The following is a 13,378-nucleotide window of genomic DNA, read 5'->3' on the forward strand; positions in this document are numbered from 1 at the left end:
AAAATCACTAATTTGTAAATATCTGGAAATATTAAACTGAGAAGTCAACTGTTAAAAAGAGGCAAAAACACCATCAATGTAAAGGTCAGCAATAGAAACCAACCCAAGTTCCCTCCAGGAGGCGTAAGCACTGTCCAAAATGGAGGGGTGAAACAATCGGTTAGAAAGAATTGGGGATAACGGGAGGGTTATGAAAACGAAAATGCTGCACAAATTGTGTCCAGATTTTAAGACTGTTCTTAACAATTATATTATTTGAATATTTCATTGGGGACAGTGTATATGGGAGGCATAGGAGAGCCAAGTGTCCAGACTCAAATCCATGGGGCCGACGACCCAAGTATTCCCTAAAATAATGTGGGGGGGAAAAAAACGCCAAAAATGATAAAGACTGCTTATAAACAGTCCGTCAAATTTACTATGAGTCCAAGCTCTGGATGAAGCTGTTGGCTTCCACAACAGAAGCCAGCCATTTCTTCTCATTATCTGGAAGTGTTATTCGCAGTCTAGCATGGAACAGAAGCGCTGGCTTGAGTCCACGTTTGTTACAATGACGACATCACATCTTTATACTCGGCGCAAAGTTTCAAAACCTCAGGGCAGTAATCCTCAAAGACACAAATTTTGTGTCCTTCATACAGCAACTCACCCTTTTTGCGAGATTCGCGGATGACCAGGTCTTTCACTTGAAAGCGATGAAATCGCAAGAAGACGGGTCGCGGTCTCTGCCCAGGCGCTGGTTTAGGTGCCAGGCTGCGATGAGCTCTGTCTAGCTCAGGCGGCGAGGTTAACACCTGAGATCCAATGACATCGACCAGAAGCTGAGAGAAAAACGTAATCGGGCACGGCCCTTCAATTGACTCAGGTAAACCCAATATTCGAATATTTTGGCGCCGGCTGCGGCTCTCGAGATCTGAGACTTTAGCCTTAAGCCACTCATTATCCTTCTGGAGCCCCGAACACGTAGCTTCGAGTCGTTCAAACTGTTGACTGATCTCCGTAGTGCCAGATTCAGGATTACCGATGCGAAGATCATGATCTGCCACTGTGGACTGAATGTTATCTAGCTTCGTTGCCAAACTTTCGAAAGATGCTTTGAAGTCCGCGGCGATAGATGCTCTGAGATTATCATGAAAAGCACTGATCTCAGCTAGCGTAGATGTTAAAGTTTTAATGAAAGTTTAGTTTGAAGTCACCATGATGGTGAAAAGCATTTCCTTTAGTTGGGCTCTTGACTCTATTTATTAACATTAATTTACCTTTGGCTGCTCCAACTTTGTGTTTGTAGAGCACATTTGATATGGTCAGAGAAACTATGATCTGAGCTGTGTTTCCCAAAAGTGCTGTGAGCCAAAGTTGAGCAATTTAGGTTTACAATGCTTTGGGAAGCACAGTCATAGTGGTTGTGTTTTCTCATTGTGGAATGTCCAGATTCGTTGGTGGCATCCAGTATTAACTGGTGATATAGATGTTATATTATTTCTTTATAGTAAATCTCTGTTACCTCTTGAGATCCAGCAGATCTTTTATAAGCTGAAGGGTTTTTTTGAAACACACACAGACATCAAGAATCAGCATATGACCCTCAACAATGGTGACAATCAAACAAAGTGCTTCATGTTGCAGTGCATGATGGGAGCCACCAATCAAAACTCATCCATGGCTCCCATCATGCATTGCTGCATGAATAAATTATGCAGCTGAATTGTCCTGTAATTTTCATAGATTGTTCATGTTTGCTTTTATTTTTCTGTTGTTTTGTTGTGACAGTAGCTTGTTTTGTGATGTTCAGAGTTGATCTGTTTGTCAGTATTTTGTATTTATGTATTTAACAGATTGGCAGTATTGCGCTGCCTTCTATGTGTGATAGCGGAGCGTTGCCAAGAAACAATAGAAATGTATTGAAAGCACAAGCTGAGTATGAAGGAAAAGAAGTGGAAAAGAAAGATATTAAGTGCCTTACTGGTGTCCTTGCTCAGTAGAGTCGCGCAGGTAGAGTCACAGGTCTTCACACAAGTCAGTCTTCACGCGAGGAGGCTGAGCACAAAAGCTGAACGCCTCTGCTGACGCTTCCACGGCAGAGCGCGCACTCTCAATAAATATACTACTTATTAACCCCTGAGTGAAAACAGCTGTGCCCAACTTTAAAATTAGCACAGCTAAAGCCTGTAGCCTGTGAATGGATCAAATCGAAACGAATGTGGGAACAACCCAGCACTTAAGTGCGAAAAACGGGCAATAACACCAACAAACACTGCAAACGCAGCTGTTATTCTAAATAGCAATATGTACAATTAAAATACAAATTATAGAGAAGGTAGAAAATAGAGAAAAAGCACAGAATCGAAATGAATCCTTAAAATTATAAATTAAGCAACTGACCCGAAACAAAACACTTATGCGATCTTGCAGTCTCCACTGCCAGCTCACTACTCATCAGGTGTCTTCAATAATCAAACAATTATCACTCAATTAATCACCTAAGTATCTAATTAACTTTAACACTGTTTCAGTGTTACTTGCTGGTGGTTCCCATATGAACACCAAACTGTGTTAAAGGATTAGTTCACTTTCAAATTAAAATTTCTTGATAATTTACTCACCCCCATGTCATCCAAGATGTTCATATCTTTCTTTCTTCAGTCAAAAAGAAATGAAGGATTATTATCCTTATAGTGGACTTCAATGGAGCCCAAACGGTTGAAGGTCAAAATTACAGTTTCATTGCAGCTTCAAAGCGTTCTACGCGATCCCAGATGAGAAATAAGGGTCTTATCTAGAGAAACCATTGCTCATTTTATAAAAAAAAAAAAAAAAAAAAAAAAAAACTTATACATTTTAACCTTAAATGCTCATCATAAACTAGTTTGCGTCTTCTTCTTCTCCATTAGAATCCTGACAGTGTAGACGCTGCTAAGTGTATTACTGCCCTCCACAGGTCAAAGTTTGAACTAATTGTTATATCGTCTAGGATCAAGTAGAACGCTTTGAATCTGCACTGAAACTGTAATTTTGACCTTCAACCGTTTGGGCTCCAGTGAAGTCCACTATATAGAGAAAAATCCTGGAATGTTTTCATCAAAAACATTAATTTTATTCATTTTCATAATTTCTTTTCAACTGAAGAAAGAAAGACATGAACATCTTGGATGACATGGGGGTGAGTAAATTATCAGGAATTTTATTTGAAAGTGAACTAATCCTTTAATTCAACACCCTGAAATTTACTGTGTATTAAGGAATGGTAAAAATTAAAGGAAAAAAAGAAAATACAGCATAATAGGTCCCCTGATTTACTCATCTTCCACAATAATGTCTTCAAATTATATTTGTTTGTGGGCTTTTCTGTTATACAGTATTTCTTGAAATTAGGTACAGTAGCATTTATAATTAATTCTAATTAAATCATGTGTGTGTTTCAGATGCTCGCTGTACAAAGTTCTACCACCCTGAAAGATCAGACGGCGCTCTATACAGATTGTGTGAGGGAGATGTGTGCCTTTGTGCAGAAGGTATTATCACACAAACATAATAGTTTAAAAATGACCACATCCTGTACTGTTCTAGTATTTTATTTGGTTCCCTTCACTCTCCTTGCAATTTTATACATTTAGTTATGTTATTTTTTTGTTTGTTTTTTTTTTTTTTATTCTTGTGTGTGAATGAGGAAAGCCATTTTTGCGCATATGTGTGTGTGATTGTGTATATGTGTGTATATAAACTAACTTTTCTGAACACAGAAAACTGCACTTACCAGAAGAAAAACAATGTCAGCGAAAGTGAACGTATTATGAAAGCATGTGAAGGTGGCATGGATTATGGTAAACACATTCAGTTCTGTGTGTTAATTCATTGTCATGACTGTCATACTTTCATTAATCAAGATTCATTATTTACAAACCCAATGTTGTCCTAAACTATCATGAACCTGTTATTCTTCAGTGGAACTCAAAAGTAAAAAAAAAAATTCATAGTGAATAACTGCATGAAGCTTGCACATCTAAAAACTAACAAAAATCAGGTGCACAAACAAAAATTATAATTCAGAAAAAATTCAAAATTCGGCACACTGTTGCTTACAAAACAGTTCACCAATACAGATTTGACGTGTTCACTTTTCATAGTGATCATGTCTGTTAATCTCCAAAAATGGCAGACATACCAAAAATAGATAATTTAACTTCTGCATGTATCCCAAGTCTCCTGAATCCAAATGAAAGCTTTGTGAGAGGAACAGACCCAAATTTCACTTTTAAATGACTGTAAATATTCCCTCCTTTTGAGCTCAAGAACCATTGGAGACGAATCAGTCAGTGAGTGGTCTGATCACAAGGAGTATTTTTTTTTTTTTTAAATGTCATTTTTTATTGGAAATATCTTAGTTCTTGTTGTGCAGAAAAAAGTCAGAAGTCTGGAACAACATGGGGGTGTAAATGATGATAGTTTCCCTATTTAAGTGAACTATTTCTTTATCCCTTGTGTAAATACAATACAAATATTTGACTTCTGCCACTGAAAATCATTCTAATCAGTTATTATGCCAATAACAATATAACACGTATCATTGACAGTTTATAAAGTCACAGTGATGGGGATGGATCTGGCACTGGACACTGACGTCTATCACTTGAAGGTGGACCAGGTGCTGAAAGAAGGTACGGTTCAATATTCTCTCTGTGTTTCTCCACTGATCATAAAATGCATTTGAAATGTGTCTGATTCCAGTTAAATGATGTTTGTCCAATCAAATACATGTTCAACATGAGGATACATTGCATTGTAGTGAAAGTGTTTCCTAAACACTGTTCTGTCCTGTAGGCACTGATGATGATGTTGAGGGGAAAGTCAGATCATTTTTGGCTCGTCCCATTTGCAGAGATCATTTGGGATTGGTAGAAGGCAAGTCGTACCTCATCATGAGCAAATTCACTGACCTGTCAAAGCTAGGAGGAAGGTAAGTGTCCACTGTGTGCCTGTAAATACAGAATTTGCTTGAGATTTATATATTTAAAGTCTATAGAATGTTGTACATGGTTCAATGATGTGACTTTTGTTTTTTGTCCAAATGCATTTTAACCTCTTTAGCAAATTAGCTCAAATGGTAAAATATATATAATTAATCATAATGCTTTATATTCAATTACAAAAAAAAAAAAAAAAAAAAAAATGAGGAATATATATAGATAGATAATTGATTACAACCAAATACATACAACTAAATCTAAGCAAATAATACAGCTATACAGGATAACAAAGAAAGAGAGGGAAGATAAAGAATGGCAAAACTTACAAACAGTTAGCCTTGAGACCCAGCAAAGAATCACATCACCTTAATAGGGGCATATAAAGTTAACGCGTCTAAAGATCGATAAGAACAATACTTGCATGGATTTTTGGTTCTGAGTTAAAGATGGATGCAGTGCGTTCGTGAGCTGGAGTTTGTTGGTTTCTTTCGTGCCGGGAAGTTTGAATGGAGGTAACTTGAAAGCACGTTTTGTTGAAGATGATGGAGGATGAGCCAAGATAAGAGTGCCAAGAGAGTCGATGAGGGACTGTGTCTTTTAAGGACAAATCAGTCCACACCTATCCTTGGGTAAACCGACGAATCCCGAGTGTGTATTTGGAGCGGGAGAGAGTTTCATTGTCTCCCTTTAAAACCTAATTTGCATGTTTTATGGTAGTGTCAGATTTTTCCCCTAAAGTGTAGTAAAAATAACAATTAATTTTACAATAACATAGTGTGCATTATGTTAGGATTATTTAAAGACCAAACACGATAGGGTGTGAAGACATTAAAATAGTCTCACATATGGTTATAAGCATTTAAACTTATCCTAGTTATGGTTTTTAGTTTTTTTAGGATAATTACAACATGGGACATGCATACACACAGGAATACATCATATAACACTGTAGGATAGTTTAATTATGAGTTAAATGCAGAGAACGTCGTGTGTGTATGCATCTGCACCTGTGTGTGTTATATGTATATTGGGGGTTTCCACAATGTGTCTGTGGCCACATTGTCCTTTGTGCACAGCATGAGGTCGATCTAGGAGATCTTTGAAGGCACTTAGGAACTATGAAGGTGCTTCTGCACAGCATCTCCAAAGAATGAAGAAGTCAAAAGTTAAAAGCTTTGCTGAGGTCAATAGCTGATTCGATCACTTGATCCAGTCCAGACGCTACACCTCTTAGCATTGCTGTAAAATTTGCGTAAAACACCTAAAAAAAAGCATACCAAAAGTTAATTGCATTCTGTTCTTGAACCATTTGGATTATATGCATGGTTTTGGCTCTTTTGAAAGGTATATGTACCACAGATGGGACAGTGGAACGCTAACAGGTTAAATAACCTAGAGTAGACTTGAACAAATTAAGACTTGAATAAACTTGAATAAATTAATAAATACAATTAATACTAAATGGCTTGAATACAAAGGTTATTTAAGCCATTAAGCCACAGGTTAAGAAGCACAGAAACAAGCAATAAAAGCATTGCTTACACTCTTAGAAAGGATGTGTTAAATTCTTACATATCAATCTGTGAGTTTAGGGACAACACTTGTTGTTTTAATTCTGACACATTCATTGAGTCAATGATTTTAACACAGTGAATGTGTCAGGAAGGTTAACCAGAGGTGTAGTCAAGACCAGACCCTCCAAGACCGAGACCATTCAAGAGGGAAGCTAATGAGATAATTAAGTCATTAATCAAGCATTGATGAACACCTGCTGTTAACAAGCAGAATCATTGAAGGAAAGAGGAAAACAACAACAAAATAAAACACCTGTGCTACTTCTGAACATGAAGACCAAATTTGCAATGGTCTCTTTGTCAAGTCCAGTCAAAAAAAAGTCTTACACATCAGTGCTTGTGTTTTAGGACAACACTTGTGTTAATTTTGACACATTCACTGTGTCAAACACATACATTCAGAATGTGTCAAAAAGCATTTGTAAAAAAACAACTCAAATTGGCTAAATTCTTACACATCAGTGTGTGAGTTTAGGGACAACAATCCTTGTGTTAATTTTGACACATTCATTGTGGGATGATTTTAACACAGTAAATGTGTCAGGAAGGTGATCTGATGATAACAAGCAGAATCACCAAAGAAAATCACAATTGTTTGCTTTAGTTGAGCTCGTTACCCTTGATTTTTTAATATTAGATTTTGTTTGGGCTGTTGAAATTTTAATTATAACAGCCAGACAAGCAAAGAGAAAAAATGATCAGGTGGTGTTGGTTATGTTTTCACATAATCATTATTTGATCTGAATCACTGAACTCATTTAGAGCCCAATCTCTGAGTTAGATTTACATTATTGATTACATTATTGATTAGGACTGTGAAGCTTTGTGAAGCTTACTCCAATGTTTTGATCATCATTCTGAACTCTATCTGGATGTAGTCTTTGACAAAACGCTTTTTGTTCATAATGCTGTTTTTTTATGAAACTTAAAAAAAAAAAGTGTGAGCTAGAATAAAATGTTTTTGTTGTTGTTGTTGTTGTTGTTGTTTAAAATCTGAGGCCTAGTTTCTTTGGATATATTGTATGTTCAAATATTCATACAACAAAATATTCTGGGGGCCAAGAAAGTTTTGTGAAAATGATCAAAAATGCTGGCAGGGAAAGAGTTAAAGGGGAAAAAGGCTGAATATAAGAACATAAGTAAATTATTATTAAAGTCAATATTTATTAAAAGACAAAAAAAACAAAAAAAAAACTACATTTTAAAATATTAGCATATGAAAAACTCAAAAAGTCAGTATGATGTAAGAATTATGCAGGAATCAATTTAAGTCAAGAAAACCATAAAACGGAAAAATATCACATATATCACAAGTTATAACATATATTTGACCTGTTATTAAAACACATGTTTTGTTCAGGTGAAACTGAGTGTGTATTAAATGTTTTTCAAAAATGTCTAAAAACCAACATGAATACAAAGATTGTTAAAAGATTTCTCCTTTTTATCACTCTGGACATCCCTATTGTTCATTGAGCCTTACACTAGAAATGATGCATGTCAGTAATTTTGTCTGTTTTGAAACCACATTTCTGTTGTTTTAGACATCAGTACATCTTTGGAGAGCAGACCTGGGTTGAATACTGGCCCACAACAGAGGAAAGCCAAACTCCACAATACAGAGATCAGTACATCAACATCTCTGAGTTACAGTATACCCTCCTCAACGAAGGATGTGCTACATAATGATATAAATAACATTTGTTGATAACAGGAAATTAAACATCACCTCTTGCATACTCAATACATTTTACATAATATTGTTTATTTGTAATTTGTGGCCAGAGGGGCACAGTAAAATGTACACTGGAAGAAAGTGCAACCTGAAATTGTAATTTCAAGATCTATTTCTACTTGATCTAACCCACAAAAAAAAAAAATTCTTCCGGTGATGTAATTTCTCAGGTTGATATAGTAAGATTAAATAACAATATTTGCAATTTTGTAAAAAAAAAAAAAGAAAAAAAAAGAATAATAAAAGGGTGACTGAATAAAACTGACTAATTAATTAAACTGTCTCCTGACAAATTAATCATTGGTGTGATATACAGTGCCTTGCAAGAATTTTCTGATTACTTTTTCCATTCTGAATCACAAATCCAACATTATAATTTGATTTGAGATATTTTTAATCTGCATCTCATTTTAATAATTATAAGAGACTTTAAAGAGAATTTCTGGGTTTCTGAATAGTATCGTAGTAGGCTACTGAGATTTTTATTACTGCCCTCAGTTATCCACAGGTAAGGAAAGAGAGATACATTCAGAAATTTAAGTTGGACAATGTGCTTCACAATCAGTCACTTGACCCATATATAGCAATGCATGAAGGCCCCTGAATGGCCCAGATCTGGACTACAGACATGAGCCATAACTGGCCCAAATCTCAGCCAAATAAAAACCCATAACCAGCCCTGAACTGGACCAGAACCAGTTTTAATAGTGGTATCAGATCTCAGCCTTCAGTAAAGCAGATCAACCCCAAGGGTCCGTTCTTCGTACCTCGCTAAATACATCTGAGATGATTTGACAGATGCTAGATCTTCTAATTGTGTGAACTGATCTCTGGCTAATTTGGTCCTTCAAACAAATTTGTGGAATGGATTAAAATATCAGGATTATGTTGTCTGAGATTACTGCACGTTCCGTGTTCCTTGAAAAGGGCAGATGTATCGATACTCGAAACCATGATCAGCAATGCAGCGATTTGCTGACAGCAACTTAATGACATCATATTTAGAAAAGACACCTGACAAAAAACTTGACGAATTTATGGACCTTTATAAGAAACAGCCAAGCGAACAACATGACATTATGGCATAAATGTTATAAAAGATAAATGAAATGTGCAGTTTTTGTTGTTGTTGCTCTTGTTGTTTTTGCATGATTCATTTACAAGCATTAGATTCACAAGCATTTGTAGAGTCGTACATTTTTATTTCAATGTTGTGATTCACAATTCATTTCAGTTTATCTTTAAAGCAGATTTGTTATGTGGCAGCATTGATTCAAGTTTTAATTAAAAAATAATATCCCATAATAGCTGTCACCATTCAAACTAATGCAAGGCTCAGAATAACTTTACAAGCAAGTGTAAGACTCCAATACAATTGTAAAGCAATTATTCCATCACAAACAGAATACCTCTTGCCTTCTTCCTTGCCCTTTCAACATAAAGTTGTTCTAGGGGCTTCTGTGGTCTGCCAACAATTTTGCTTGCCATTGACACAATTCTGGTGAGGTTTTTCCTAGATCTACAGTTTAAATGTTCATGCCAGGCAGGCAGAACACTCTCCACAATAGATTTATAAACAAGAAAAAAAACCTGTGAGTCCAGGATTGAGCCGAATTTTAAATATCCCCTAGGACAACTTCATGTTGAAAGGGCAAGGAAGAAGGTGAGAGGTATTCTCGCAGATAGTTCTCTCTCTCTAGCCCTTGAGATCAGGTAGGTGCAACAAAATACCTCTTGTGAATAAAAATGTGTTCAAGGGATCATTTATTCCAAAAGCTATTAAAATTCTTAATTCCGCAAGTGTTTGATAAATGAAATGACGCGGCATGAATTCTAATCTTTATGAAAAGTGAATTTGTCTGTTTTCTTGTTCTGTTTTTGCTGTTTTTAACACTACTTGTATAGTTATTCTATGTTCTGGTGAGCCAAAGATCATTTTCCACCTCAGTGGATAATAAATATATACAATCCAATCCAATCCAATAAATCTTTCAATAAGTAAAACTAGCCGTGTAAAGTGTTATAGACTACACAACATACACAACAGTTATTTTCAAATGAATTTTAAATTATTACCATTTTAAATTATTGTCCCTGCACTGTAAAAACTGTAAAAAAAAAAAAAAAAAAAAAAATCATGTAAAAAAACTGTAATTTTCTGGCAGCAGGGGTGTCAGAAAAAATACCTTAAAATAACCGTTATTTTATAACATTTAATAAGACATTTATTTTCCGTAATTTTTCTGGCGCCCCTGCTGCCAGAAAATCAGTTTTTTACAGGATTATTTATTTAAAAGAACTCATGCTGAAGTAACGCAGGATTCATAATGTAAATGTATCAATAGCACAACACAATTGTTAGATTCAAATGACATCAGTCCATTTCATGATGCCCCCAAAACAATCAACAGACAACCATCATTAATTTTTAATAAAATAGTTTATAACCATAATTTTACATTAAAAAGCTAAAGAATACAGAAGATTTTATGTAAAATTATGTTTATAAACTGTATTTTATTACAAATTAAATAAAAAAATCCAGTAAAAAAACCTTAAATTAACGGAAAATAAATGTCTTATTAAATGTCTTAAAATAATGGCTATTTTCCGTTATTTTATGATATTTTTCTGGCGCCCCTGCTGCCAGAAAATTAGTTTTTTATGAGATTTTCTTATTTAATTTTTAATAAAATACAGTTTGCAAACATAATTTTACATTAAAAAGCTAAAGTAAATACAGAAGATTTTATGTAAAATTATGGTTATAAACTGTATTTTATTAAAAATTAAATAGTTTATAACCATAATTTTACATTAAAAAGCTAAAGAAAATACAGAACATTTTACATAAAATCTTCTGTATTTTCTTTAGCTTTTTAATGTTTAATGAAGGACATTTACTTAACACAATAAAAACAATAAAATTCCCTATAAATAAGGTTAAATGTTGCTATATACAAATAATCCTTTAGGTGAGTATATATATATAGTCATATTGTTTTCCAATAAACTTTAAAAATGTTTAAAAATGTTCCGATTTAAGTGAATATAATTAAGCAGGCCTTATGCTTAAGGAAAAGAAAATATTTGCCAAGGGGAAATGAAAGAAGAATAAACTTCTTTCAAGATATACTCTATTACAGTTTTTTCCAATTGCTAACACACAATTTTTCAAACTAGTCTGGTTTTATCAAAACACTTAACACAATTCACAAAACCACACACCCAAACTGCAAAATACCTCATATATCCTGCAAAATGAAGCACTGCAACCGAAACTACACAGAGCATTATCAAAATCAAACTTTTGCATGAAATGGCACACACTTCATTCATATTACCAGATTTTTGCCTAACCACCTACACACTGTTGGGCATAATGAAAAGCACCCCCATCTTTAGTATGCTTTGCCATAATACTAAAATATGTATCAGATTGTTCACATGCACAGAAATATTTGCAGATACACACACATGCTGTTGCAACATTTTTATTTTTTTTCCTTCACTACAGTAAACAAGTCAGTACAACATAAGCACAGCAGATATATTTACATGGGACTGAACAAAAATATTCTTACAAAAAAAGTAAACTGAAAAAGAAAATTTCTGAAAAAAAATATATTACAGTAAAAAAAACAAAAAACAAAAAAAAAGGCAAGAAAAATAATTAGGCAGCATCTTGCCGCACAGCCGGGTCTGGCCACAACGCCTCGTCAACATCACAGGCAATATCTTCCCTTGCCAGACATCGAGGGAAGAAGCGCCTTGAGTGCCTTATCCATCCCTGAATTGCACCCACATCAATCTCATCACATGCCTCTTCCATGGCCTGCACAAGAGGCATGCGCACAAAGGGCTGCCGGTCGTATACCTTCCACCGCCATGCCGAAAAGAATTCTTCTATGGGGTTCAGAAATGGTGAGTATGGTGGGAGGTATTGCACGAGAAATGTTGGGTGGTCAGCAAACCAGTTTTGGACTGGGGCTGCACGATGAAAGCTCACGTTGTCCCATACTACAACGTACCGGTTTCTTTGATGGTCTGCATCATTCATACGCTCTGGTGGTATGAGAATGTTGTGAAGTCTGTCCAGAAATGTGAGAATATGGGCTGTGTTGTATGGTCCAAGTTTGGCATGACGGTGGAGGACACCATGCATATTGGAGATGGCAGCGCACATTGTGATGTTCCCACCACGTTGGCCAGGAACATCTATAATGGCTCTGTGGCCAATGAGGTTTCTCCCTCTTCTTCTGGTCTTTGCTAGGTTGAACCCAGCCTCATCTATAAAGATGAACTCATGTGGGATTGCATGAGCATCCATTTCCAGTACTCCCTGAAAACAAAGAACAAAAATCACTCAATATGGTGTTATCCAGTACACTGGGAAACAATGTTGTGTGTAGTGTACTGCAGTCAATATAGTACTTACATCCACATATGCTCGTCTGAACTCTTTGTTTCTTTGAGAGTTTCTCTCAAACGGCACCTTATAAAGTTGTTTCATTCTGATTTGGTTTCGCTTGAGAATGCGAGCCAATGTGGACAGACTAACTCGTTGAATGTTGTTGAATAAGGTGTTGTCTTGGATGATGTGGCTTTGAATTTCTCGTAATCTGATTTCATTATTTTCCAAAACCAAGTTTACAATGGCAGCTTCCTGTACCCCGGTGAACATTTGGCCCCTTCCTCCACCATGGTGTCGTCTCTCAGTCCTTTAGAAAAAATAAAATAAAAATATATATAGGGCTTGGACAATGCAGCCTAAATATTTTCCCCCACAGTAGAGTACATTGTACAGGAAACTTGTACAGTTCATGAATGGCTGATGTCATACACTAAGTAAACAGGTGTCACCCAACTGATACACTATGACATGGGGTATACTACATGTGTACTACATGAAATTTTGGTTACATACCTGTTCTCCAGTCTAAAGGTCCGGATGACAGAGGCGAGTTTGGCTGCACTCTCTGTCCAGCCTCACGCATTGTCAACCCATGGTTGATGACATGATCTACTAAGGTTGCTCTGATTTCATTTGAAAGTGTTTGTCTTCTTTGGCCATGAACGCCTCTACCTGCTCTACCCCTACCTCT

At 35.7% G+C, this 13,378-nt stretch overlaps 1 protein-coding gene across 1 annotated transcript in view; it reads left to right on the forward strand.

Moving 5' to 3' along the window:
* Positions 1-8,551, forward strand: part of LOC137031494 (complement C3-like) — a 162,281-nt gene extending 153,730 nt beyond the window's left edge. Inside the window, exons 37-41 of the mRNA XM_067402480.1 lie at positions 3,423-3,512; positions 3,741-3,821; positions 4,572-4,655; positions 4,819-4,954; positions 8,083-8,551. Of these exons, the coding sequence (XP_067258581.1) occupies positions 3,423-3,512; positions 3,741-3,821; positions 4,572-4,655; positions 4,819-4,954; positions 8,083-8,224 (533 nt within the window). The 3' untranslated portion in view covers positions 8,225-8,551. The remainder of the gene's footprint in view (positions 1-3,422; positions 3,513-3,740; positions 3,822-4,571; positions 4,656-4,818; positions 4,955-8,082) is intronic.
* The last annotated feature ends 4,827 nt before the right edge of the window (positions 8,552-13,378 follow it).

The sequence above is a fragment of the Chanodichthys erythropterus genome, chromosome 12 (assembly GCF_024489055.1).
Source record: "Chanodichthys erythropterus isolate Z2021 chromosome 12, ASM2448905v1, whole genome shotgun sequence".
NCBI lineage: Eukaryota > Metazoa > Chordata > Actinopteri > Cypriniformes > Xenocyprididae > Chanodichthys > Chanodichthys erythropterus.